The sequence below is a fragment of the Dendronephthya gigantea genome, unplaced genomic scaffold (genome assembly GCF_004324835.1).
Source record: "Dendronephthya gigantea isolate DGI-Jeju-01 unplaced genomic scaffold, DenGig_1.0 000059F, whole genome shotgun sequence".
Lineage (NCBI taxonomy): Eukaryota > Metazoa > Cnidaria > Anthozoa > Malacalcyonacea > Nephtheidae > Dendronephthya > Dendronephthya gigantea.
The window spans coordinates 1,283,449-1,309,466 of NW_021163069.1; the positions used below are offsets into that span (position 1 = coordinate 1,283,449).

General features: G+C 36.5%; 1 protein-coding gene across 1 annotated transcript; it reads left to right on the forward strand.

Annotated features, from left to right (window-relative positions):
- The first annotated feature begins 2,342 nt into the window (after positions 1-2,342).
- On the forward strand, positions 2,343-24,848 carry LOC114530077 (kinesin-like protein KIF20A). The gene is made up of 25 exons (XM_028551663.1): positions 2,343-2,897; positions 3,910-4,113; positions 4,292-4,361; positions 4,474-4,683; positions 4,840-4,883; positions 5,465-5,532; positions 7,183-7,254; positions 7,349-7,495; positions 8,129-8,294; positions 8,513-8,725; positions 9,760-9,899; positions 10,901-11,075; positions 12,069-12,746; positions 12,894-12,959; positions 14,050-14,290; positions 14,362-14,573; positions 14,645-14,902; positions 15,429-15,469; positions 15,570-15,600; positions 15,682-15,813; positions 17,140-17,171; positions 17,250-17,331; positions 23,921-24,017; positions 24,135-24,217; positions 24,292-24,848. Exons 1-25 carry the CDS (start codon positions 2,424-2,426, stop codon positions 24,379-24,381), a joined length of 4,026 nt encoding a protein of 1,341 aa, XP_028407464.1. The 5' UTR covers positions 2,343-2,423; the 3' UTR covers positions 24,382-24,848.
- The last annotated feature ends 1,170 nt before the right edge of the window (positions 24,849-26,018 follow it).

Sequence of the window (26,018 nt, forward strand, 5' to 3'; positions counted from 1 at the left end):
TATACATCATTCGTGTCCGTGTTGTATCAGAGATAAAAACACTCGCCTTCGGCTCGGGTTTGTATATCTACTGATACAACACGGTCGTTCATGTTATATATATGGTACTTATTAAACAGTTATCTAGGAGGGCATTTATGGCATTATGAAATTCGGGGATCAAAATAAAAATGTGATGCATGGGATAAGCAGATCTTCACTAACGTTCAATTTATTAACTGATATACAAGTTCGGACGGGTTTTAAACACATGCAGCTATCACGTCAGGATTCAAGATCAAAGTTGTAAATATTCATATAAACCAATTTCAAATGTTCACAAAAAGTTCATGGAAACTGTCAAAAAATATCGGAATCAGTCGCAAATGTTCAAAAGCGACTTACTGCGGTGACTGCATTGTCCTACCTTGCATGTACATACGAACCCTTGAAGTACTATTGTATTGAATACTGGATAATTATTGAAGGATACTTCTAGCCAGACCAATGCAAATAAAGTTCATACAGACAATGAAAAGTTCACAAATCTGTAATATAATATAAATCTTAAGGGTGGTTTGCAACACCGTACCGGTAACGTACTAACCAACTGAAAATATGAAAATAACAACGTAAATTCGTAAACCATAAGTTCGAAAAATCCAGCTGACTTGAGCTGACTCATAACTCATCGACTCACAACTCATAGACTCATTTGACTCACAAAACAGGCGTTCTCGTTATAGGTCACTCTTGCAACGATACGCGAAAGATATTGAATTCTTCGAGGAAGAGAAGCGGCAAAGAAGTATATTCGACACTGCATGCGTAGTTAGCCGTAAGATTGAAGGCAAGTATTACAACCTAGCTGCTGTTCCTGACCAACCGAGTTTTCGCGTATCAGAAGATCCACCGTTTTCTCATACGGGATTGGATTTTGCTGGTCCTCTTTACATCAAACCAATGAGACGATCGAAGAATGAGGAAACATCGAAGGTGTATATTATACTATTGATGACTTGCGCTTCAACGCGAGCTATAGATCTGACCTATGTGCATGACGATACTGACTTGGTATCATATGCTCTTACACCCTAACTGGTCGACGTTTTGAGCACTAACATTTACCTAACGCAAGCTTATTTTTTGTTAATTTTACTGAAGCCCAGAGTTAACGCTAACTGGGCTTTGTGCAACGCAAATCAACCGAGGTTTAAAATTTAACCCTGGGTTAAGCACTTTTAACCCTGGATTAGCGTTAAACGGCTTTTGAACAACCTGCCACAGAGCCACAAATAACCCAAATTACCGTAATCAACTTTAGTTCATAATACCGCTTTCTATATCAAGTACCCAGGCCTGTGGTATTCAAATATATCCGTGTTACGAAGTTACTTCGGGCGCTCTGAAAGGACGCCCGCGATGTAATCAGACCTGAGTCAGACCCTGGTAAGCTACCTCGCCCAAATTTCAATACAAAAGTATAGAGAAAACGCTGTCGAAAGGTGAAAAATTGATTTTTTCTTGAACTGGATCGCATTATCTTTTATATATTATCTATCTGAAGATTAACGGTAAGTTGTTTGTTTTCATTGGGTTTAAGTGTTCGTGTTGTTTATATTAATATTAAAATCTCGTTTTGCATAAAAGTGCGATCTGATTTGCCTTGTCGACTGCCATATTTGACCCGAATTGTCCGGCAAATTGTGTTTGCCAAAGTGAAACGTTGTCAGAGCTGCTTTTTTATTGCGTATCAACTAGCAGGCAGGGCGTTTGCATATATGTAGAATAACAAAATAGGACGAATTTCAAAGACTGATACTTCTAAATTCGCGTTACAATTTTAAAAACGACAAACTGATACATTGGAAAACATTTCGAGTTTTTGGCGTTATATAGCTTTAACTCGCTGAGGATATTAGTTTTTTAATACTTAGTACCATTTGATGATACAAACATTCAGTGAAAACATTCATAATTATGTATCTTTACTTCTCAAGCAGAGTTACTGTTCGATTACATACTTTTTAAGTCATTTTTCAAATTTTTTGATCAAATTTTCACCAAGCATATTATTATCCCTGGGCTTTCTAAAGAAAAAATATTTTGGCCCTTACATTACACTGGAAATAACGAACATTTAAATTGCATTTTTACTGGGAAAAATTCCATTTTTCCTTATTGGTCATTCTCTCCTCCGTACTGCAACCAAGTTACTGCTCCATTAATATATAGAGCTCACTGGGTCCACCTGCCATGCAGGCAACTCAGCCTTACCCGCCTTACCTAACCTTCGGACGCGAGAACTAGCCAATCAGAGCGAATCATTTTATTTATCAAATTTGAATTTTGAAATGAAATATTTTTAACCGAAGAGCACTTCATCCTAGCATTTTTGCGAAATATTTCATTTATACAGAAGGGTTTTTGCTTGTTTCACAGCTATGACGCATTTAGTGGAAATAGGGGAAAGTATAGTTGAAAATATTGGCGATGAGGATAATAATTTTACCGAAATACGAAAGAAACTTTTAAACGATTTTGATACGGCGGAGACAGTTCGTAAAGTGTTAAAAAGCTCGAAGACTGGCAATTCTAAAGAGCCTATAAAAGTATACCTACGAATTAAACCTTTAACTGGCGATGAAATCGAAGCTGGTGAGTCACAAGGCTGTTTAGAAATGGAGAATATGCGTACTGTTGCTTTGCATCCGCCGAAGACATCCTTCACATTCAAACATCAGTCACGAAATGCAATCACTTCTGAGACTATTCAACGCTTTACTTTTTCACGAGTCTTTGGACCTGAGACAGGCCAAAAACGATTCTTTGAAGACACTTCTTTAGATGTTGTCAGGGATTTCATAAATGGCCATAATTGTTTAGTGTTCAGTTACGGAATTACGAATGCTGGAAAGGTATGTATATATTATAATAACAATATAGTAACTCATAAAAATGTGTTGAAGCAACTAAACTTTACCTTTGCGATAAAAGGTTATTCATTTGGCTCTTGGGGTTAGCTGCTAGAAAAGAGGTGTTTAGGATTGAAATATTGAGAAATTCTTTTGCATATATTTATGAACATTTGATGAAATTATAAAAATAGGAATGTTCATAATTATACTTGCATGATATATATTATTACATTATACTGATATACTGAAAATATCAGTGTTAAATCAATATTGGTATATTAATTGATACTGAATATATTCAGCCATACCACATCATTTAAAATTATGATTAATAATGCCAGTGTCAGTATTCATGCAGTTTCAGTGTCCGCTAGCTAATTGTCTTATGTATGTTGGGTGTATATATGGCCATAACCTAATATTTTAGTAATTAATGGCAATTCAAAGAAGTGTTGGTGTTTTATGAAACTTCTAAAATGTACATTCCAAAAACGTGCACATGCATGCAGGAACCTGCACAAGCATGTATTCAGCATATGGCAATATTTTGTAAAGGCTTTTGGGTTAAGTTTAAACTTATTAATTATATTAATATACTATTATATTATTGCTACTCTGGTTTAGAGACTAGAGTATATTGTCCTCATCAGGGGTGATTTAATGTGGAAACATTGGTCAATCAAATGTAAATCTGCCAATCAAATGTAAATATTATATGTTCCCTAAATATAAGGATATGAAGTTACTTGCCAAAAGAATATTTACATTTGATTGCTAGATGATATGTCATATGTGGACAGCTATATAGGATCAATGAACATTTTCAACATCAGATCACATGCCACTGATTAAGACATACCAGTGTGTCAAATAAATGGTGAATACTTTCATTATTCAAACCTGAGTGACAATAATTGTGAAGGATTATCCGATTATATAGCTGATTAATTGCCATGAACCTATATTAATTAACTTCAATTCATATTGCGCATAAAAAATTTATATTGTTTAGACTTATACCATCTTGGGCAACCAGCAAAATGTAGGGATTCTGCCAAGAACATTTAAAATCCTTTTCAAGAGTTTTAAAGACCAAAATTATGAGCATTCCAATCTGAAACCAAAAATGTTTTGTGATGTTGTCAAGCTAAGCAGTTTGCAGGAGGAGAATGAGGAAAGCAAGAAAAAGAACTTACTTTTGTTAGGTGATGTTCCTGTGAGTAAAATTTATCTATACACAGTCAAGCTAATTCTCATTTTGTTCACCTTTAATTGTTAGCTGTTTTCTTTATTTACAGATGAAACTCTGCAGATGCAATTGCAATATAAAAAATATGACATATACCTGCATTGAAATTCAACTATATATGCAACTTTATTTTTCATTCGTTAAGACATATCACCAGAGTATTAGCACAAGTGATCTTTCATTGCAAGACAGTGTGGAAGAACAACATAGTGGGGGTAGGTTTGTGTATTTGTTGCACTGAGGTGAAAAATTATGTTTTGGTTCAGTTAAAAGTCAATAATTGAAAATGCAATGATAGATAAATTTCTAAAATTTGTTTATGTATAGATACTATTGATGTTTCCTCATTATTGGATGTAACAAGTATTCCTATTGAAGACCAAGGCCCAATTCAGTTTTCTGTTTGGATTTCATTTGCTGAGATTTATAATGAGTATATTTATGATCTTCTTGAACCAATCTCTATGAATAAAGAAACAAGAAGGAGAACACCCTTAAAAGTTGGAGATGACAGAGAAGGCAATCCCTATATCAAAGGTATATGCATCATGCACGCTTGGAATATATATGTTGACTTTGTCTTTTATATCTTAATTATTTAATCTTAATTATATAGGCTCAAAGACCAAATAGACCATTAGACCATTAATTAATTCATGCTCTTTAATAACTAATTCCTTTTTGTCATGACAGGTCTAACAGAGATTCATGTGAATAATGCAGAAGAGGCCTACAAGGTACATTATTCTAAATTTTTTCAGTACCTGGTATGGATCGAGTTACTGTATAGAGGCTGCATGCATGATTACATCAGGGAGTTTCAATTCCAAGGTTAAATTAAGTCAGTCAGCTTGTCTGCTGCTGTTTAATTGAATTTTAACTTCGCTTGATCTACTGTTATTACAAAAACCTTGCTCAAAAAACCACAGACTTCTATTTGCACAAGTGCTGACAAAATATATATAATATGTAGCTATACCAGCAAAAACGTCATGCAGTGTCAGGCCCGCCTTCACACTGTATGGGATTGCCATTATATATAGTACCCAATTGTTATATATACTTTAATGTACTGGATAGGTGAATTAAATGACTAATTCTAAAATTAACTGTGACATATGGTCTAATTAAGCAGAACTATAACTATATATCACATTTTCACCGACATTTTCGAACAAACATACTTTTTAAACATACATTCATCGGCATAGCCCTGATTTTTTCCACACAAACTTTGCCCCTCCCCCTCCCTCCTAGGGAACCGTCATGGTTCTAGCAATCACTGAACTAACAGTGCATTTATAATTTTTTATAAAAGCTGTTGAAAATTGGAAGGAAAAATCAAAAGATTGCATCAACCAAACTGAACCAAAATTCAAGTAGAAGGTACATTTTTAAAGTGCATGATTAAACTTAAAACCTTTCTAACAATATCCCAGCCGGAAATATTACTATTTGGAAGGTTAACCCTACCAATAATCCATTGGCGAGTTGCATATTATTGTACAATGATGCATATATTCTTTTCTGCTAGACGCTCTTGTTTAAAACGCATGCATACACAGCTTGCAAAGGAAATCAATCCGGTTAGAACAAATATATGAATGTCACATAGCTAGTTTTGCCCGCTGTGGATCGGTGGGGATGGAGACGGTAACGCGGCAAGCGACGACGTTTGCGGTTGGTTGCGAACGTGCTAACTCCATTTAATCTTCTTTATACTGTCATTTCCAGCAATGCGTACCTCGACCAATGTATGGAACCTAAACGGTACCATCTCCATCCCGTGATTAGACTGTCACACGGAATCACGAATGTGAAAACCGTGGAAAGGAGAAAAAATACATACAATGCATACATAGGAAAATAACTAGACAGGAAAATAACAATACCCCTGGCCCTTGAGACTTCCAAAAGACCAACTGAATCTAGAGAATTAATTAAGCTAAACTAAAAAGCAACAACATGCAGCTGGACCATTCCCTGGGGGGAATATCTGGGGAGGAAGGTGGGGCGAACAAACCGATAATAAGCAAATAAACGACATGGCGAGTCGTATAAATACTAAACCCCGGGGAAAATACCCCTGCGCCGAATTATTAAAAGTAATATTAATATCCTTTATTATACTAATAAATACATTTAAATAACGTGACGTGTTTGGAAAGTTTTTAAAGCGTCACTTGTTACTTGAAATCCTGAAAATATTAAAATAAATATATAATAATACATCTATTGTATATAAATACTTTGGCAGGCACACACTTAGTAAAATATTGGAAGTTAGAAGACAATTAGGCACACGAAATGCCTGGCTATATGCTCAGTGTACCCCAAACGTACAGTGAATGTGTGTCTAGAACTGCATGGCAAGCGCAACTGCCCGTGCATGCAGACAAAATTTAAGCACGCCTGCAAAGTGAAGTGTTCAATTACCGTGCCTGCATGCATGAGGCGAAAAATTGTTTTTTAGTCTGATTACAAAAATTTTATTATTTTACTGGTTTTCGACTGTCAGTCTACATGCAGACTTCAACGAGTGGAGAAAATGGAAGTGTTACAAAATACGGGGTTTACAATATTACAAAGCAAAAAACTATAATCTGTTGTCGAATATACATTTTGACAAACGTAAAGAAATATCTAAACAATTTTATTGCGATTGAAATAAAACAATGTTTCACCCAAAATGAAGCCATAACAACTCGCTGCCATTTTGAAAAATCCGCTTAGGTGATTTAGTCGGGATGGACAGTCGTTGCTCCGTAATTTTCCCGTAGCTGACGTACGTCATACGTAAAACCAATAATCTGCATAATCTCTTTCAATAAACAACTGCATGCCCCACACAGTATTTATACAATGTACATAAATTGTGGGACACGTACGTTTCGCTAGTAAACATGCGCGTGATATAAAGCGCGTGTGTGGTGGTAACACATTCATTAATTGGCTTTCCTACTGTATAGTCTAAGCGGGCGTCTTGTTATACTAAAACCTGAAATCTCAATAATGCAATATTTTCGGTCTTTTTAGCCACTGCATTTTTACATTGAAAATTCTACGCGTTTTCCATACTAAGGAGCCACGTGTTGCAAGAGTCAGCAGGTAGACTTCGATGTTCTCTAAACTGGTGTTTGAAATATGTGTGATTTTAACGGAAGTCCTGAGGAGATATCATATTTACTTGTCTATATTGCAGGCTATCCTTCGTAGACTTGGCTGGCTCTGAAAGATACACCAAAACCCAAAACACCGGTGCCCGTCTGAAGGAAGCTGGTAATATCAATACCTCGATTATGACCCTTGGGAAATGTGTCGAACTACTGCGGTACAACCAGAACCATGTGTAAGTTAGAGAAATTTAGCAAACACAACGTGAGGCTTAGCCTTAGGACGTCGCGAAAATGGCGTGGGTGTGGTGTGATATCTCAATCAAAAGAGTAATAGATAAATGGCCTTCGTCACTTAATTATTTTGTATGAATGACCCAAGTTCTTCCCCCAAAATGTCAAAAATTTTAAAACTTTTAGCCCGTTGGATTCAATCAGGAAACAAGCGTTGAATTCGATCAGCGATCAAGCAAAACTACTTTTAGGCACCAACCCCCCGCATCACACGTCGATTCGAAAAGTACAGGCGTTACATTGTCCTATATATAATCGCCCTGCTGTTTACACTTGTGATATTTGTTGCGATTTTATGTGCGGTTTTCTTCTTTTGTTATAAATGCTCTGAGATTTTAGAGCTATTATTGGAACATCCGTAACTCATTCACATCTATCAAAAATAGAAATTCGCACATAAACGGGACCAAAAATGTTAACGAGCAAGTGTAATTGAACCTAATGCGAAGCTGATATTTTATCCGTGGAGATGTTCGTTGAAAAAATTGTGTTCAGGTCGTCGAAGCAGAAGAAGTTGTATATTAGAGTTTTATTTTAATCCAATTAACCTCATGCAGCTATTGTATTTATGACAGAAATAATCAGAAGAACATCCCATTCCGTGAGAGCAAATTGACGCGCCTGTTCCAAGGATTTTTTTGCGGAAAGGGAAAAGCGTCTATGATCGTCAATGTTAACCAATGTGCTTCTGCGTTCGATGAGACTCTTCATGCGCTGAAGTTTTCTGCAATAGCCAAGAAGGTAATATTAGTGATCTGAAAATACCGAAAATATTCTGATTTAGAGTGGGTTTGTAAGGCTACAAACTTGGGTATCTGTTCAAATTTTAGAGTGTATTAGTACTTAGTACCCATGCAATTATAATTTCTTTGCAGTGTTCGATTTTATATTGTTCCACTTAAAGAATAATGCTTCAGGATCGTGTTAAATTATAGCATTCAACCGAATTTTATATTTAGGTGACGACGATAGCTCACGGCCCGCAGCAGCCCGTAGAAATCCACAATCGTCCTCTACAGGTATCTGCGCGATCTAATCGGTCTTCTGTAGCTTGGGCCGACGGGTCTGTTTCCACTCCAGTTGGTAATAAAGTTAACTTGCAAACAGATGACAACGATGCAACGGTATCAGAAGAAGATACTGCCAATATTACCCCTCTTGCGGGAAGCAAGGTAAGGCGAAAAGTGTCTGAAAGGACGGCTTTCAGTGACACAAATTCACCTCATTGAATCATAGGTAATAAAATAAATGAATAGAAAACTAAACTAACGTAAGAATGAGAAAGCAATTCTGGATGGTAGCATCCTGATGTAACACAAGGATAACGTTTAGGTATAATTCGTAATATCACAATAGACCTTTTTCATAATGACGTCAAACGCGGAAAGTCTGATGTTACACGAAGTTTGATTGGCTCGATAGTTTTGTGGAGCCAACTAAATTTCGTTTAACATCAGACTTTTCGCGTCTGACGTCATTATAAGAAAGGTCTATTGGGTATTGCGAATTTGTAGAATGGCGTAGTTATAATCTTTTGTTCTTTGGCATAAACATTCAGCAACTGTATTATTGCTGAACGTGCAGTTGAAGATTTCACGGTACCATGATTTGCAACTTGGTTTTAACAACCTCTTCCCACACTGAAAGCATCCCACGTACGCAACGACCACTCACTTATCCATTCACTTATCATTGATACAGTAAATCTTGGGTAACAAATATTTATAATCATGTTATGGCGAGTACAACTGAGGATCGAGATCAATTAAGAGTATTGTTTGCAAATTTTGCCAAAATTAGACGAGCTTTCATCACGAGTACTATTAATCCCCTCTATAAGTATGAGCGATATCCCATGATTTTTTTGTTTTAGTATGATAAAAACGTAAAATGTTGAAAGTGCTTCATGGAGATATTTTGAAACATAATTTTCATTACAATCATGATAGCAATTTCTCAAAATACAAGCCTACTATAGACTTTTATCCAATATTTTATGTTTTTGCAAGTATTTTAATTCGTTTACCTTTACGGTCATTTTTAATTCCCCGAGGCTGTATGCAATTAACTTTCTGCCATTTTTTCCATAACGTTCCACATCTACTCCATTACAATCAATGAAATAACTATAATCCTCTCCATATGCAGCATTCAACATCCAGTAATATTAATCTCTTTAACTTTCCTTCATTAAATATTTCTTCAGGATCTGGTGAAAGTAATTGCGGAGCTGGAAGTCCTTCTTAAGGAAGAAAGGAAGGAAAAACTAATGATGGAGATGAAGATACGGGAAGAAGTTTGCCAAGAGATGGCCGAACAATTGGTGGAAATTGAGAGAAATTACAAGTTAGTAATGGCTATGTATTTGTAGCTCACATAAAAGACATTATATTTCCCCGATTGGCAAAAATTACATTTCATATTGTTATAATTGTTGTATTAACCCCGCTCAGAAGATCAAATACGTAGACACTCGCTTTGAGAAGCCTACGGAACTGGAACAGCTACTAATTTACGCTTTACTAGTAGGGGCAAGAACGGGGTGACCGGTGGAAGACGTTTTTGCATTGAATAGATTCTACTGCTTTGAGAGAATTAGCTACGTAATGCAATCATCAGAACAGCAGCTAGTCAATGTTTTGTGAACACTATATTATGGAAGGCTTCCAAGACCCCCCCCCCCTTGTTTTTGCATCGTGCCTGGCTGCCTTTCACGTCCTCGTCGTAGATTTTATGCATCGTATGATGATATTAAGTTTTTTTTTTCTGCCTTAAGAATTAGGAAATATTGTTTGCGTAATTTTCACCAAGAAAAACCATTTAAGAGAAAAATTCCGCCGTACTCTTGGTTTTTAAAAAGCCATGGCCGGAATAAACGAACAAAAGTTAATCTGAACACAATTTCCTTTTGAGAAGACAATTTAAATAATCGTCGACAAATCTTTCCTGCAAATAGTGACACTTTGGTGCATGAAATTCAGATTTATATTAAACGTGAGTACCGTCCAAGTTTCGAAAAATTCTATAGCTTAATTCGAGACGGACGTGTTTGGAGGCTTGTGCACGTAATATTGCACTCTTCGCTGTGAGACTAGGGAACTTTAGCAGTGACTAGAGTACGACTACGTGTACAAGATTCGTCATTCGTAGTCGCCGAGCTTTTGAGTACGAAATTTATCAAAAAAACTCGTACTTGAAAGCTCGACGATTACGAGTTTTGGCTGATGGCGTAAGCAAACAACGTGCGATAATGACGAATCTCGCAGTCGTACTTGTAGTCACCGCTAAAGCTAAGCTCCCTACTTGCTCCACTGCAACGACACAATGTTTCCCTGTTTGTTTTGTAGTGAACGTATGGAAGAAGAGCAGCGAGCGACGGAAGAGTTGTATGAGAAGAGATTGGACATACTAAGTAAGTCTGTGAAGAAAGCAAGAAAACGTCCACGTTTTGACCTCGTGGAGGATGAAGATGATGAATGGGTGTCTTCTGTCGTTCTCCATCGAGAGGAAATGAAGAACAAGGTATTATTCCGTTAATTACACATTTTCTGTAATCATGCAGCTCGCATTGTGGTTACCTTTATAGTATAATATTGCGGGAAAAGGAATATTAAATGGCAATTCAAAATAGACAATGATATTATGTCTTAGTTATAAGTATTTTACTATCCATGTTATGCATGTGTGCCAAGTTGAAGAGTTGTTTTGCTTTTCTGTTGGCATCACGTCACATGAACTTTTGTCTATATACACGGGGAAAATAAACCAAAAAACTCCGTTGCTTATTCTGACTATCTCTTATAGTTTTTCTCAACAGATTTCTGCTAATTTTTTTGCTTTAATTTTTAAATTACAGCTTATTGATCAATAAAATTGGTATTAAAAAATTTTAAGTAAGAAATGTGAACATGGTGATTTGTTCCACCGTGGCTTAATAATTTTTTTCACAAAAACATTGCACCAAATATATATCGCCAAATTTTGCACAAATAAGAGGGAGAAAAATGAGATATATTTTGAAAACTTGAGACGAAATAGTTTGGAAAAAACTTAATTTTTACTTGAGTTTGTGCCGGCCTTTTCCATACTTCGCCGGCGAAAGCAGCCGAAAAGATTAATGAAAACATCACAAAAACGCCTCAATTGAAAGGCAAAATTTCCTAACCTGAAAACTATGATAACAACGATTAAACTAAGCTGAGAGGTATCGAAAAATATGTAAAACTAAGGCGAAAACCGGGATATAACTCGGCGAATAGCTTTGTACTGCAAAAAAAACACAAAATGAATATTGTTTTTTACACAATAAGCCTCGTTTCCTTGTTGTGCGAAGGCGCGATTACTAAGTTTCGCAATCTATTGTGTTTTTTAAATTCTAGCTTATTGTTTTCATTTTTAAATAACTTATGATATCTTGATACTCTAACCTGTACTTTAGTACAAACCAGCACCGCGTTACGCGAGGCTTTTAAAGCTCTGTTATATCACGGTAAAATCGAGTTTCGTTTTTTGTAGGACCTATCTGAGCGTATTGTGGTGTTGGAACAGAAGCTTGCGTCTCTGGGAGAGGAACGCGGTACGATGATAGACAACGTCGCGACATTGGGGAAAGAAAAAGATGAAATTATCGAGAATTTGCGAAAGGAACTACAAAGCCGTGATGAGAATATTAAAGCTTTCTTGGAAAAGGCAACGGTGGATGAGGAAGAGAAATTAGTCGCTGAACAAAAATTGCAAGAAGAGACAAAAATGATAAAAGAACAAAAAGAGAATAACCTTGTCAAACAACTCGAAAAGCGCTTGCAGGAATCAACGGCGGCTTTGGATAAGAAAAATTCACAACTTATCAGCAAAAACAATGCCATAACGAAATTGGAGAACAGCTTGAAAATTAACCGAGCCGATTTAAGCGCGAAGGAAGAAGAATTGAAAGAGCTCAGAACTAAAATTGAGCAACAGCAGTCCAATCTATTGAATAAAAGCCAGGAAAAGATGGAAATCGTGGAGAACTTGAAGTTTGTCGAAGGGGAATTGCTGATTATGAGTTCTAAAGAGAAGGAAACACAAGTGGAAATGGGGGAATTTATGAAAGAACTAAACAAGGCTAAAGATGACGCTGGAAAGTGGGAGTTGGAAGTGAAAAGGCTTCAACAAACGGAGGAAATTTTAAAAACGGTCGAGGGTCGTGTAGAGGTTTGCAATGTTTTTCTCTAATGTTTCGTCTTAATCTTTTTGTCAGCGCCTATGCATGAAAACTTATTATTGTGTCATTGTGCCAGTAGGTGTTCGCGATTGTAGGAATTACCAAGAGTTTCAACACAAATCTCTCTTTTTTTTCAGGAGTTGAAGAAAGTTATTGGGAGCAAAGAAGAGGACTTTATTTCGTTAAAGCAAGACTTTGATAAGGTATACACTGTTTTCATAACCTTTGATAAGGTAACATGCAATATTTTAACACGTTTTAGAATGTCATGATTATAATGCATGTTTGTCGTCTTCAACTTCGTAGTTTCTTTGCGTAGCTTACTGCTGCAAATACGTATAGCAATATTCCAATGCATCAGCTACCCTAGCTAGCATGTCCACGAGAATTATAATTATAGTCAAACCGGATGTTCTGTTCCCCGCAATGTTGCAACATTGCCGGGAACATGATTGCCGTTTCCCTGGCACCTTTTGTCGCAAATTGTAACTGTCATTGGTGACAACTTATCAAGTTTATTCGCTAGAACGTATCAAATTGAAACAGTTTAGAAGTTTGTAATAATATTTTACCGGTCTAATGATTATACTGCATCTTGAATGTACATATAATTGCGTGTATAAATAAATCAGATATAGATATAAAAAAACGAAATCATGTACTTCCGCTAATCATTAGATCGGTAAAGTATTATTACAAACTTCCTAACTGTTTCAAGTTGATACGTTCGAGCGAAAAAATTTAATAAATTGACCAAAGTTTCAATGTTGCGAGGAACAAAACATCAGGTTTGACTGCTTATCTCGAGTCGTATATCGGCTGATAGCCGACGAGGGGTGTAGCGCCGAGTTGGCTATCGGCCATATACGACGAGAGTGAGCAGAATAACTGTTTTATTATATACACAAACTTTGTCGCCCTTTCGCTGTATTTTGGTGTGCTATTATCAACTAGGCTTGGATTTCTATTTCACTCAACTCCAAAATCTTTCAGCCATTTTGTTTACTTTCTCTACTAGACAGATATGAGCTAATATCTGTCTAGTAGCCAACCAATGAAATTGCAGCATACCTCATATCTGGCGCTTGTGTATATAATAATTCAAATTAACGGTTCACATGCATGAATCGTTTGTGGCGTCGAGACGGAGAAAAATACTGATGATAGTTAATTCAAAGTGAAATTTAAACATTCTTTGAAATTCAGGTAGAAAAATATATCACAAAATGAAAAACCTTTATTTAAGAGGAGAGTAATAAAATAGAGAACATTCTTAAACTTTTTTTCTCATAGGCTCTTGATGATCTCGCGAATGTGCAAACTAGGGTAGTTGAACGTAATGAAAAACTGGAAGAAATGGAAATCCTTGTCTGTTCGTTGAAGAATGAGTCTCGTTGTAAGGAGGCTGAGGTTGCTCGGTTGCAAAAGGAGTTGACAAACGCGCGTGATGAATTGAGGAATATAAAGGAGACGAAAGATGAAGGGTTAGAACAAGTGAAACAAGAAATGGAAAAGACGGATGTGTGTCTAAAACGTATGTGTGTCATCGAAGTTGTTTGGCAAAGGTTAACAAAATTTTTGTTATGATCAACTTTTCATTCATAGATTACGAGGTGGATATCGAACGGTTGAAGAATGGGCTCGAAGAATCTAATCAGGTCGTGGAGCAAATGGAGAAAGATTTGACTTCAAAAGAAAAGGAGAATATGAGTCTTATTTCACAACTGGAAAAATTACTGCAGAATGAAGAAAAAATGAAGGAATTGACGAGGGAAAATGATTGCCTCGACGGGCAATGTGAACGATTTAAGATTAAAGTATGGTTTAATTTGACATGTTGAAATTACTGATTTATCATTCACACAAATCTTTACTTCTTTACTTGCAGATATTTGAGCTTGAGACAGAGGTAGAAAAACTGCAACAAGACGTGAAAAAAGAGACCACGAAGAAGGACACAGCAACAGCAGCATTGAGAGATGGCTTGGAGATTGTGAAGGCAAAGAAACAGGAGTTCGAGGCCAGAATGAACGAAGCTGAGAAAGAAAAAGAAGAAATAAAGAACGGTTTTGAAATGAAGATCGCAGATCTACGAGAAGAAATTGCAAGATTGTCGTCTGCTAGTAGCGAGAGTGGCGGGAAAACGGTAGACATTCTTTTTTCATCTTGCTGATGGTCTTTAATAAAGCTAACACTTGCGGCTAAAGACAGGAATCTAGTCCGGCTTATTATTGTTTAGCTTTGTAAGCACGTCTGTTTTGATCTATTTTTCGTTCGTGAGTAATATAAATACAGCTAAAATACGGAATATTTCAGCAGCGTTCAAGTGGTCAAAAGGTAATGACCTTTCCCAGTGTGCGGAATATCCTGGTTCGATCCCTGGTATGGTCTTTATTATTTTCACAATTTTTGGAATTTTTTTAAACCTTTTTCAACATTGAAATAATTGAATTTACAATACCTTTGGTTAGTTTTAGAGTTTACGGTTAGGGACAGATTTATTTTTAATAAATGTATTTTCCTTTAAGAATTTCTGCACTAGAAATCACAGCCCGGACTAGATTCCTGTCTTTAGCCGCATGTAAAACTAACTGATTACTCGAGCAGAGTAATCATTCTTCGACTTGTTATGCTCATGAATTTAATTTACCGTATTACATTATGTTTTTAAGGATCCATCGGACATGGAAGGTGATGACGACAGTAGCAATGGGTTAGTTAGTTTTTCCTTCAAAATAATCTTTGAATTTCCTAATGTTATACCAATAGTGATGGTAGGATGAGTTCATTTATATTCAATCATCTTATTTCAGGGACTATGTATACAAGCCGGTCAAGGTGGAGGTAGGTTTGTAGGAAACCACAACTGTTTTTTTATATTAGATTTTTTTAGGATTGTGTGTATGTAAAGTTTATTTTTTTTAGAGTTTCAACATGCCTGGAAAGGATAGAATGGAAATAGATGTGACTCCTATCACTGGAACGGGTTTGCCGAAAGGCAGCAAGAAAACAACAAAATCATTGAAAAGAAAAAGCAGCGATATGACACTTAGGGAGGTTCGTATGCATTATGAGATTTCATTGTAACTAACGTTAACTCGACTGATCTGACGTTTAACAATTATTAAATGACGTTGAGCATGATATGAAGAATTATATCAAGACCGAAATTTGCCGTTATCAACCAAAGTAAGAGGTCAAGGTTGACAATTCTTCATATCATGCGAGAACCGGATTCAATATTTTTTTTATTATTGGTTTAAAAATTTCAAAACAAATGCTCAATTCCTTAGCCCTTCGCCAGCCGTCGTCGTCTTCATATTCAATAGGGACCTTAAGCATCTAGGACGGGAACACGACGACGGCAGCTATCAATACAATGTTTCATTGAAAAGAAATGAATTATTAAATACCTATGGGAGTTTTAGACGTGATCTACGTTCTGTTTACAACGGCAAAACGTCGTTTATTACGTCCTGTGTAGAACGTCTGCATCTCAGGACATATAGAACAACGCTGTATCATAATATTAATTTAAAGAAGTATTCCAACCCAGTGAACTCTAAAAAGACTGGAACGATAACTTGGCCGCTATCTTTGAAGCCAGCACTGATGGCCGCCATGAAGGCCAAGAGTTGAAATTACACCACCAAAACAACGCGGGTTTTTATACACAAATCCATCTCATCTGATCATGAATAAAAGCTTAAAACAAGCATTAACACTTAGATTTTACTAAAAAACAAGTTTTATGAACGTGAAAAGGTGCAAACCTATTTTTTTGCGAGTTGAAGGCGAAGTTTTTTTTCGGCCCGTTCAAATTCTTTAAATATTTCAAGTACAAAGCTGGTACCTCGCCGGTTTTTACAGTAAGACGATGCGGATTACCTAGGTCTATCCAAAAAGGGTAAATTCGTTGTTTAAAGTTGAAGTGGTCAAAAAAATTGCACTTTTCTGGCAATTTTTTGCCAAAAAATACGATTTTTACGGAATTCTCACTCTCCCCAGTTCTTTTGAAGGCTTGATTTGCTCGCGCGGCCCCCTCTTAATCAGCAAATTATATTCAAATCGGCTTCATCCAATGGCTAGTCTTTATTGTTGAGTTATCGTTCCAGTCTTATTAGAGTTCACTTTTCCAACCACGTCGTCGTCGTGTTGCCGTCCTACGTGCTTAAGGTCCCTAATGCGTCAACGAGTGAATATGATTCTTGTCGTCATAGTAATATATGGCGCCAACGCGTTCAAAATGTTTTCATATTGACTCTATATTTATATTTTGTTTGCCATCGAGTTGATGACAATTTCACAGTTGGCTGTTAGCTAATCAAAAACCAGGATTTTTTTAAATAAATAATGAATTCTGTTAAAACCTCTGAATTTTAGATCCAGCAAGATTTTGCTAAAACAAAACTGAGGTACAATGTGTTGATCACAAATTATAACATGAACCTCCACAATAGTTTGTATTAAATTTAATTTCTTTGATGTTTCAGGAAAACACGCAGCTCAGTATCTGGTCGCTCACGGCCATCAAAAGCCAATATGACCGCATCCACGTTTTCTTTAACCACTTTGGTAAGTCGTGAATAGCGAAGGTATATAAAATGTATTCTAGCCAAAAAGATTATAACGCCCAGCATACAATACGCAAAAAAGGCATATGGTGCATGACAGATAGCAAAAAAGAACATGGATACAGTCGAGACAAAGCGGTGTAAGAGAAATAATTCATAATCTGCAAGCTTATACAGCCGATTCTGGTTAAGCGTTTAGCGGAAGTGTTGATGACGTTCGTTGTGGGCGTTGCAATGTGACGTTTCTAAGGGGCCAATTACACGTTTCTATGCAAAGAACGTTGCGCTGAATTTTAGGCGCGAAATTACCAATTTATATTGTTGTTCTATATTTAACATAAACAAGATGTGGAAGATTAGCAGTAAAGGGCGGTCGTATAGGCCAGGAAAAGCTTTGTCATCCGATTTAAGAGCTACTATTATTGATAAGATTATCGAGAGGGGTTGAGATACGACGAATGGTCATTATCGCGGACGATATGCGGCATCGCAAATGAGTCAAATTTTCCCCCTAGTTGTTTCTAAAATTTGGAAGCAGTTTGTCGAAAAGAAGTCTTAAAGCCCTCTAAAATCTGATGGGGAGAATAAAAGTGCTCTTTCAGACGGAGATCTCCAACTAATTGAAGTCCTGAAAACACATAAACCTTCGATTAGTTATTCGGAAATTGGAAATATTCTTATTGACTCGCGTGGCACAGGAAAGGTTTACTGTGCAAAACATGGCATACACACAAGTGTTTGTGGACTATTTACACGAAAAAGATCCTTACACCCTGAAATATTTTGATGAATGCGGTGTTAAGTTACCCACCAACAGCACAGGATTTTACGGACACACTCCATCAGGAGAAAGGGCAATGATAGGTAATGAAGGGTTTCTTCATTACCTACGAAATGTGGAAGTCGGGCACCTACAGGGCTTATGCTTATTCAAAATACCCACAAAAATATTAACAACTTCATGAATATGTTTCATAACATTTTCTCGTGAGAGGAGCTTCCCTTTGAGATGTCTTTGTAGAGTAGCCACATCCTTATTTAATAGTGACCAGTTTCGTAGCCAAAGACTGACGTATCTGTCTGGTTGCTCCGCGATAACAATATCTTCAATTATTTTGGCAACGGAATGAGTTAGTTTGTCTGCAGCTTGACACGCATCGTCCACTTCCTTTTGTTATATATAGTTTTTTATTTTCTACGCGAGGTAGGAGATCTTTTACAATTGTTAACTAATGTTCATTAATGTTCAGTTTCTTTACTGGATTCTCTACTCTTCACTTGATCTTCTGATCTTCGTCGTTTTTGAGTTCTTGTCTTGGTTGTCTGTCCTGTAAGGTTGAGCTTCCTAACGTTTCACATGCTTTTTACTCCGCTAGTCCACTGAAGGTTGGGGTGTTGTGCACACCCATTTATAGTAACGGTTGAGGGAAACTTGCAGACGTCATCAACCAGAGTGGCTGATTCTTATCCAACCAATCAGCGTTGTAAGTTAGAAATTTGGGTTGGTCTTAGAAGCTCGTTCCAGCTCTCATATCTTGTTTGTTTAAGGCGTTGTCGCACTAGTCGAGTTGGTCTTCTGCTCAATCGATCAATACTTAAAAATGTTCACAACTTAAAATGTTTATCATCAACAACTAGTAAAATTTACAAACAATACGTCTGTGAACCATATCTTTCAACTTAAACTATTTTCACTCTTATTTTATCGAATTGAATGAATTTTGATGACGTAATCTATTACATGCTTGACCGAGCAACATTTTTAACACAATTGATTGACATAAGAACTTGAATGGCCTACAGCACGCACATTTTTTATAAAAATGCAACCATTAAGATAAGTGAAGACTGAAGACTGTTTATCCAGGTATTAGTTCTGAGAGGATTATAAATATTTTCACCTTATTACTTATTTAATCCCACAATATGTCATACATGAAAGGGAAAGGCGATTAATGTTTGCTAATGGCCGAAAAATATACTAACTCAGGCGTCTTGTGGCAAAAATCATGCACTAATCCCTGTCATGCTCTTGATATTCCTATTTTTACAGCTATTTTTATATGCATATCTCTAAACACAATAAAGCTTTGCGTAACACTTTCGTGCCTTATTCAATTTAAGACGCAAACGGCCAATGTCTCTTTCTATAGCTGTACCACAGAATATCTATCAGAAAAATAACTCTATACTATTTTTTCGTGAATTGTGTTTCGTCATGATTCGTCACTTAGCAAGTGCATTTTTTGAGTTAGTTACCCCCCTGCAAATATCTAAAATCAGGCCATTTTTAGTATTAGCAGGGAGGTGACTGCCTCAAAAAAATGCACTTGCTAAGTGACGAATCATGACGAATCACACGTACGATAAAAGTACAGGAGTTCTACTCCTGATTGGTATTCTGTGGCTGTACGTTGGGCCTTTTCATTCATGTGCTTGAACATAAGGCCACAAGAAAATGCGGATTTACATGGAGAGAATTCGAAGGTACATATTTTTTCGTGTGGCCATGCAAGTTTCATGTGACAATTCCCACACGTAGATAAACTTCCCCCATTTTGGGGCGATGCTCTACGAATTTTTTCCAGAAGCTTCGTTCGAAGACGATGTAGATGTTGTCACCATCGGTTTATCGAATTCGATCGCGTACATTCTAAAGCTCTTTTCTTTTTCTAAAATTCCTCTCATTTGGGCATTGAGAAAACTTGGCGACAAGTCCACTTCAAGGCCATCATCGACTATTGTCCAACATAAAGAGGCTGCTTTCGCCAAGTGTAGGACATCTTTAAGTACACGCATTTTAAACATTTCAAACGAAAAGCTTATTTAAATAGTAATTGTAAACAACTTTAATCTGAATCAAAGACATTTTTCGCTGATCCACCAACAGCGCAACGTTCTTTGCATAGAAACGTGCATGTAATTGGCGCTTTGAAACGTCACTTTGCAACGCCCACAACGAAAGTCATAACACTTCCGCTAAACGCTCAACCTGAATCGGCTGTAAGTGTTTTCAAAAAGTACGTGTTTACTTTGTTTATTTCATATTTGTTCGCGGTAAGGATGAGTGGTTGTTTAATTTTCAGCTTTTTTGCAAACGCATTCTGTGAAAGGCTTAGTATTACCCCTTTGCTTTAACTTCAAAAAGTGTTTTTGAAATTGTAATTTGAATTTAAAAAAAAACTATATTAAAGTTTAGTATAATTTCAGTATTGAAAAATGACCTTTGAGCATTCTGATTGGCTCCTTCAGCAGTATTTATGAGGCAATAGTTACTGCTCAGAGCAGTCTGAGCAGTAACTATTGCTTTTCCCCCAAAAAACATGGCTGAAAATACTCAAAATCGTTTTGGAAAAATTTCGGAAGCAGAAATTGAGAACATAAATCAGTTGTATTTAAAAATAAAACTTTTTCAATACTGAAATTATACTAAAACAATTAGTCGCCTCAGGCTCGGTGATTACAAGCCTATATTCACTTCGCCTTCGGCTCAGTGAATATAGGGTTGTAATCACCTCGCCTTCGGCGACTAATTGTTAAATAAAACTTTTTATAGCCGTTCACATTTAAGGTTTTTTCTTTGTCTCTGAAGATTTTGTACTATTTTAATCGTTTAAAACTTCGATTTTAAACCATTACTTAATTGTTGCAATGCTATAATGGAGCAAAAATGCAAAATTCAACGGGCAATGTTTACACTAGCTTTTATTTCTGTATTGAATGATCGAGCTATAATATACCTAGTAAAATATATTTGAGTTTTGTGTCATTTCATAATATAAGTTTAGGTCAGGTTAGCTCAGAAAATTGTGTACTTGGTTTGAAATAGCGAGGGGTTGCTGCATGCATGTATTTTCTAGTTGTGTTTATTTCGATAAAGCATGTATTTTCAAGTATGTATTTGTTTCAATTAATTTGGGTTTACTGTATGGTCATACCGCACAATCTCGAACGATTTTACAACTGTTCCCTCCCATTTGTATAGTTTATGTATTTTCAAAATTTAGATGTACTTGTTATGTGATAGATCAAATGGCTGAACTTAATTTTGTCAAATGATCAATGATGTTCCTTATAGTGCGACGAAACGTTACCCAATAATCTTTAGTATTTTTAACTAACTAGAATTATACGTTTTCCACTAGGTGTTTCTGTTGCTGATATACAGGGTTTATCAAAAAAAGTCCCATATGTAAAATTTCCGTTTTTTTGAGATAATTTGCAGAATTTTGGAAATTTTTGTGTTCTGAGGGATAGTTAAAGGACATTGGCAACGAAAATTTTTATTCGCTATTTTTAAAGTGTTCAACCGTCTAATCATAGATATGGTGTTAATTTGTTCCAAAAATGTTTCGTTTATGAGTTATTTTCACCACAATTCAGCCAAAATTTGGACCTCGTCCGCCATATTGGATCAATTTTTGAAAAAATTATATTTGGCGGAAGTGACGTCATTTGATGGGTTCCCTAAACACATCAATATATTTTACTAGCGTGTTTACTGTGTTTATCGAGATTTTTTGCTTTAAAAAGGGAGTTGTAGTTTTTTTATGATTGTCATGGAACATATTAACGAAAACCATGCAGTTAGAGGAAGTGTTGCCCTACCAATATGAGCCAGAGGTGCAGGGAAAATCTTGTGATATATATCTAACGATAGCGATGCCGAAAACGGTAGAGATCCATCTCCTCTGACGAAGATTTCGATCGCGAGTTCGAAAGAGCGAATGCCGGGCGCCTTGAAAAACTACTTTGGTGTAATGTGGACATTGCGCATTATTAACAAGGGCTGTAGAATGTTATTGCTGCTATGAAAAAGCACTAGAGTACGACGAATACGAACATTTCGCAAACTCGCGCTTCGTCGTGTGGTCACTCAAATAATATTTTGTCGTGTCGTATGACATGTTCATTTGATTTCTCTCACATGATACGGCAATTCCTCTAAAAGGAACAAATAAACCGTGCGTTTGATGCTGTTCGATTAAGTTTAGATTTAATTGGGGAAAGAATATATTTAATACATGTAGATTCTGGTCCTATTTTAATATTATCGCTGCTATTTCGCCGTTTAACAAGATATGATCATTTATGGTTGCGTTGACACGTCGCAGTTAATTTGCACGGGATTGAAGATTTAATATATAAAGCACGAATTCCAAAGTGTAAGACAAAGTGAACGTATCATGCGGTTTATTTACATTTTTGAACAATTAAACTTCTATACTTTTTAAAGTACAATGAGCTTCTGAATTTCGCGATCGAACAACATTTAGGTTTGCAAGGCATCTAAATGAATATGAACTGTATAAAATGCACCGCATATAATGTCAATTGCACGGCATATAAAGAGAAATGCACCGCGTATAATGTCAATTGCACGGCATATAAAGAGAAATGCACCGCGTATAATGTCAAAAGGACAGCATATGATCAATGTATACCACGTAAGACAGCTATGGCATTCCATAGTATTGTTTATGTTCAGAGCCTTTATATTGAAGACTAGCACGTGCGCGGCACGCCGGAGTTAACGCCAGAAAAGGCGTCTTGTTTATACTAAAATATAGTAAAATTGTTAGCAGGGGAAAATATGCGCGCCTTAGCTTTAGTATAAATCTAAATATAGGTAAAATTCTAAACTTTGGGAGATTGGTTATTAGTTGTGTTGTGTTGTCACCGTAACGTCCTGTTGTGTGTCGACGTGCACTGCATGTGTAAATATGTGTGTACATAGTTCATATTCAATGTTCTCTTCCAAATATTTTGAAAAACATGTCCCCGCAATGTTGATGCATTAATTTTGCATAGGTATTTGATTCTGTCCCCCCTCTATACTCTATTTTACCAAGTTTTTCAAGTTGCCATATGAGAATACAACAATAGTTTATATAATCATATTTCCCGAACCCATCAAATGACGTCACAAATGTATGCTAGCATAAATTAGCATAAGGCTCGATTTTCAAAATGGCGGACCACCGATGAACATTTTTGGAAATTTTCTCAAGAACCAAATACGATAGACACACAAAAACATTAAATTAAGTATTTCCTAGATGATTTCAACAGATTTGGCAAATAAAAATTTTCGTTGCCAATGTCCTTTAAGACTTATCTGGTATACCTAGGGCAATTTTTTTTCATCAACAAAATTATTTCACGGGGGGGGGGTCCTATCCAATGATATTGAGAGGGCTTGCGCGCGAAAATGTTAAGCTGAAATTTAGATATTATCTAACTGTCTAAAAGTAGATTTTTATGATTTTTTATGATTTATGATTTTTCCTGAAACTTTGACAGTTTATTAAAAACCTTTCCTACTTTTAGACAATTAAATAATATGTCAATTTCAGCTACACATTTTCGCGCGCAAGCCCTCTCAATATCATTGGATAGGAACCACCCCGTCGGTAACATAATTTTGTTAATGAAAAAGCAAACTTGCGCTAGGTATACCAGATAAGACTTAACTATCTCTAGGAACACAAAAATTTGCATTTGGGACATTTTTTTATACATCCTGTATAAAATGTGTTTTCATCGACTTCTGTCATGCATAGTTGAGGATTTTGCATCATATTTTCTAGGATGAAGATTCCGAGAATGCCCATCCTAAGACGAAATCAGGACGAAAGTTCTTGAATATGCTACCTTTCCCGGAGGGAATAATAAAGAGCAAAACAAGTAAATTTAGTTTATTTAAAAAAAATTAAAGAGCAAACAAATGTTTGGCTTAAGTTTTATAACATTTTTTGGCAGTTTCCGCTTGGAAGTTGAAACAATTCTCCGATCTTTTTTAAGGTACAGACTCGAAGAACAGAACGAGAAAACTGTTCAAAAAGACGGAAATATCTGCTCCTCTAGATTCCCCAAATCCTGTCATGGTAGGTTTGTTAACCGTGATCGATCGCAGCCTGCGTTCATCTTGACAAAACCTTATGCTTTTTTGTTTTTTAAGGCTGACCATGTTGGCACACCTACGACTGCTCGGGCACAAGACGTAATTATGCGGCGGCTCAGGTCACGCGTTATTAAAGTGGCAAAATGATTGGTTTGTTAAGGGAGCGTCAACACTTTAGGACAAGATCTGGTCTGGATTATATATATTTTTCTTAGGAGCAAAACGAGCAGCAAATTTCTCACAGCTGTCTCAAATCCTCTCCAATGTACGCGCGTTTGTCAAAAGTATCGTAAACTTTCGCACCTGCGCAATGCACGTTGTTGTTTCTTGTCTTTGCAGGCAATTACAGCATTTTATGTTGCGTGCAGTTTAAAACTCTCTAACCATACTGAAGAAAGCGTATACCGTATTTACTCGTTTGAGCGCCGCAGCGCTCTTTAAATTTTTAGAACTTCAGATGCGGCGCTTAATCTAGGGCGGCGCTCAAGGGGGGGCTAAAAAATTTATCGCAAACCCGGCGCTCTTTCGGGGGCGGCGCTCAATCCAATAAATACGGTATACCTTTTTCTACAGCTGACCCCAGAGTTGTAACTATGTAAATAAATGCATTATTACTCCGGCGTCAACGACGGAGTTGAAAATTCGCCCCGGTTATGTTTTGTTTTTGTTTTTGTTTTTTTTTTTTTTATTTTTCGTCGTCGCAAGTCTGTATGGCGCGAAATATACTAGTATTTAAAACGTGTATGTGACCGTATTTATCTACGTCCCAGTCTTATCTCCTAAGAGTTGTGGTGCACAGCTTTGGCTAATTTTCCAATGCGCGATTCGATTTCGCTCGCATGATACGGCAATTCCTCCAAGAGGAACAAATAAACCGTTCTTTTCATGCTGTTCGATTAAGTTTAGATTGAATCGGGGTAAGAATATATTTAATACATGTAGACCCGGTCCTATTTTAATAATATCGCTGCTATTTCGCCGTTTAACAAGATGATGTGGTCGTGTATGGGCGCGTTGACACGTCGCGTAGTTTGCACAGGATCGAAGATTTAATACAACTATATAAGCGCGAATTCCAAAGGCAAAGTGTAAGACGAAGCGAATGTATCATGCGGTTTATTTACATTTTTGAACAATTGAACTTCTATACTGCGATGTGCTTCTGAATTTCGCGATCGAACATTTAGGTTCGTAAGGCATCTAAATGCGAATATGTATCATAGGAAGCCCAGACAAATGAGTTGAAGTTAATAAAAATCCGTAAAACACTTGAGTTATGTGTTAAAATTAATTAAAGTATGTAATATGCTACAAAACTACTGTTAGAACCATGTATGTAGCGTGCTCCAGTGGCGCTGCCATTTGACTATGCAACTAGTGACGTAACTTACTATATTATTAGGAAGGATGGAAACTCTCGCCTCAATTTTCAACATGTTCACAAATTAAAACACAAATTACTATAGTAAAACGGCACGTCGACTGCTAAATGCCTACCCTAGGTTTAAGTTGAATAATCAAACTATACTTTCATCACAAAAATAATGCTGAATTCAAAAGAAAGCGCTGGAAAAACGTACACAAACTTTGTAAATTTGCCGAAATTTTCGTGAATTCATGCGGGATGTAAGTACCTACCCAAAATGGCGGCGGCAGAAAAATCTGATTGGTCGATCATTCTTTGTTTACCTTTCTCGACCAATCAGATTGGTTTATCGTACTTTGTTTACCTTTCTCGACCAATCAGATTCTTCTGCCGCCGCCATTTTGGGTAGGTACTTACA

Excerpts from the sequence above, each read along its gene's own strand:
- LOC114530077 (XM_028551663.1), top strand. The coding sequence starts at position 2,424 with ATGACGCATTTAGTGGAAATAGGGGAAAGTATAGTTGAAAATATTGGC. Across the intron at positions 12,960-14,049 it reads TAAAGCAAGACTTTGATAAG|GCTCTTGATGATCTCGCGAA; the intron begins GTATACACTGTT and ends TTTTTCTCATAG. Across the intron at positions 17,332-23,920 it reads CGTTTTCTTTAACCACTTTG|GATGAAGATTCCGAGAATGC; the intron begins GTAAGTCGTGAA and ends CATATTTTCTAG.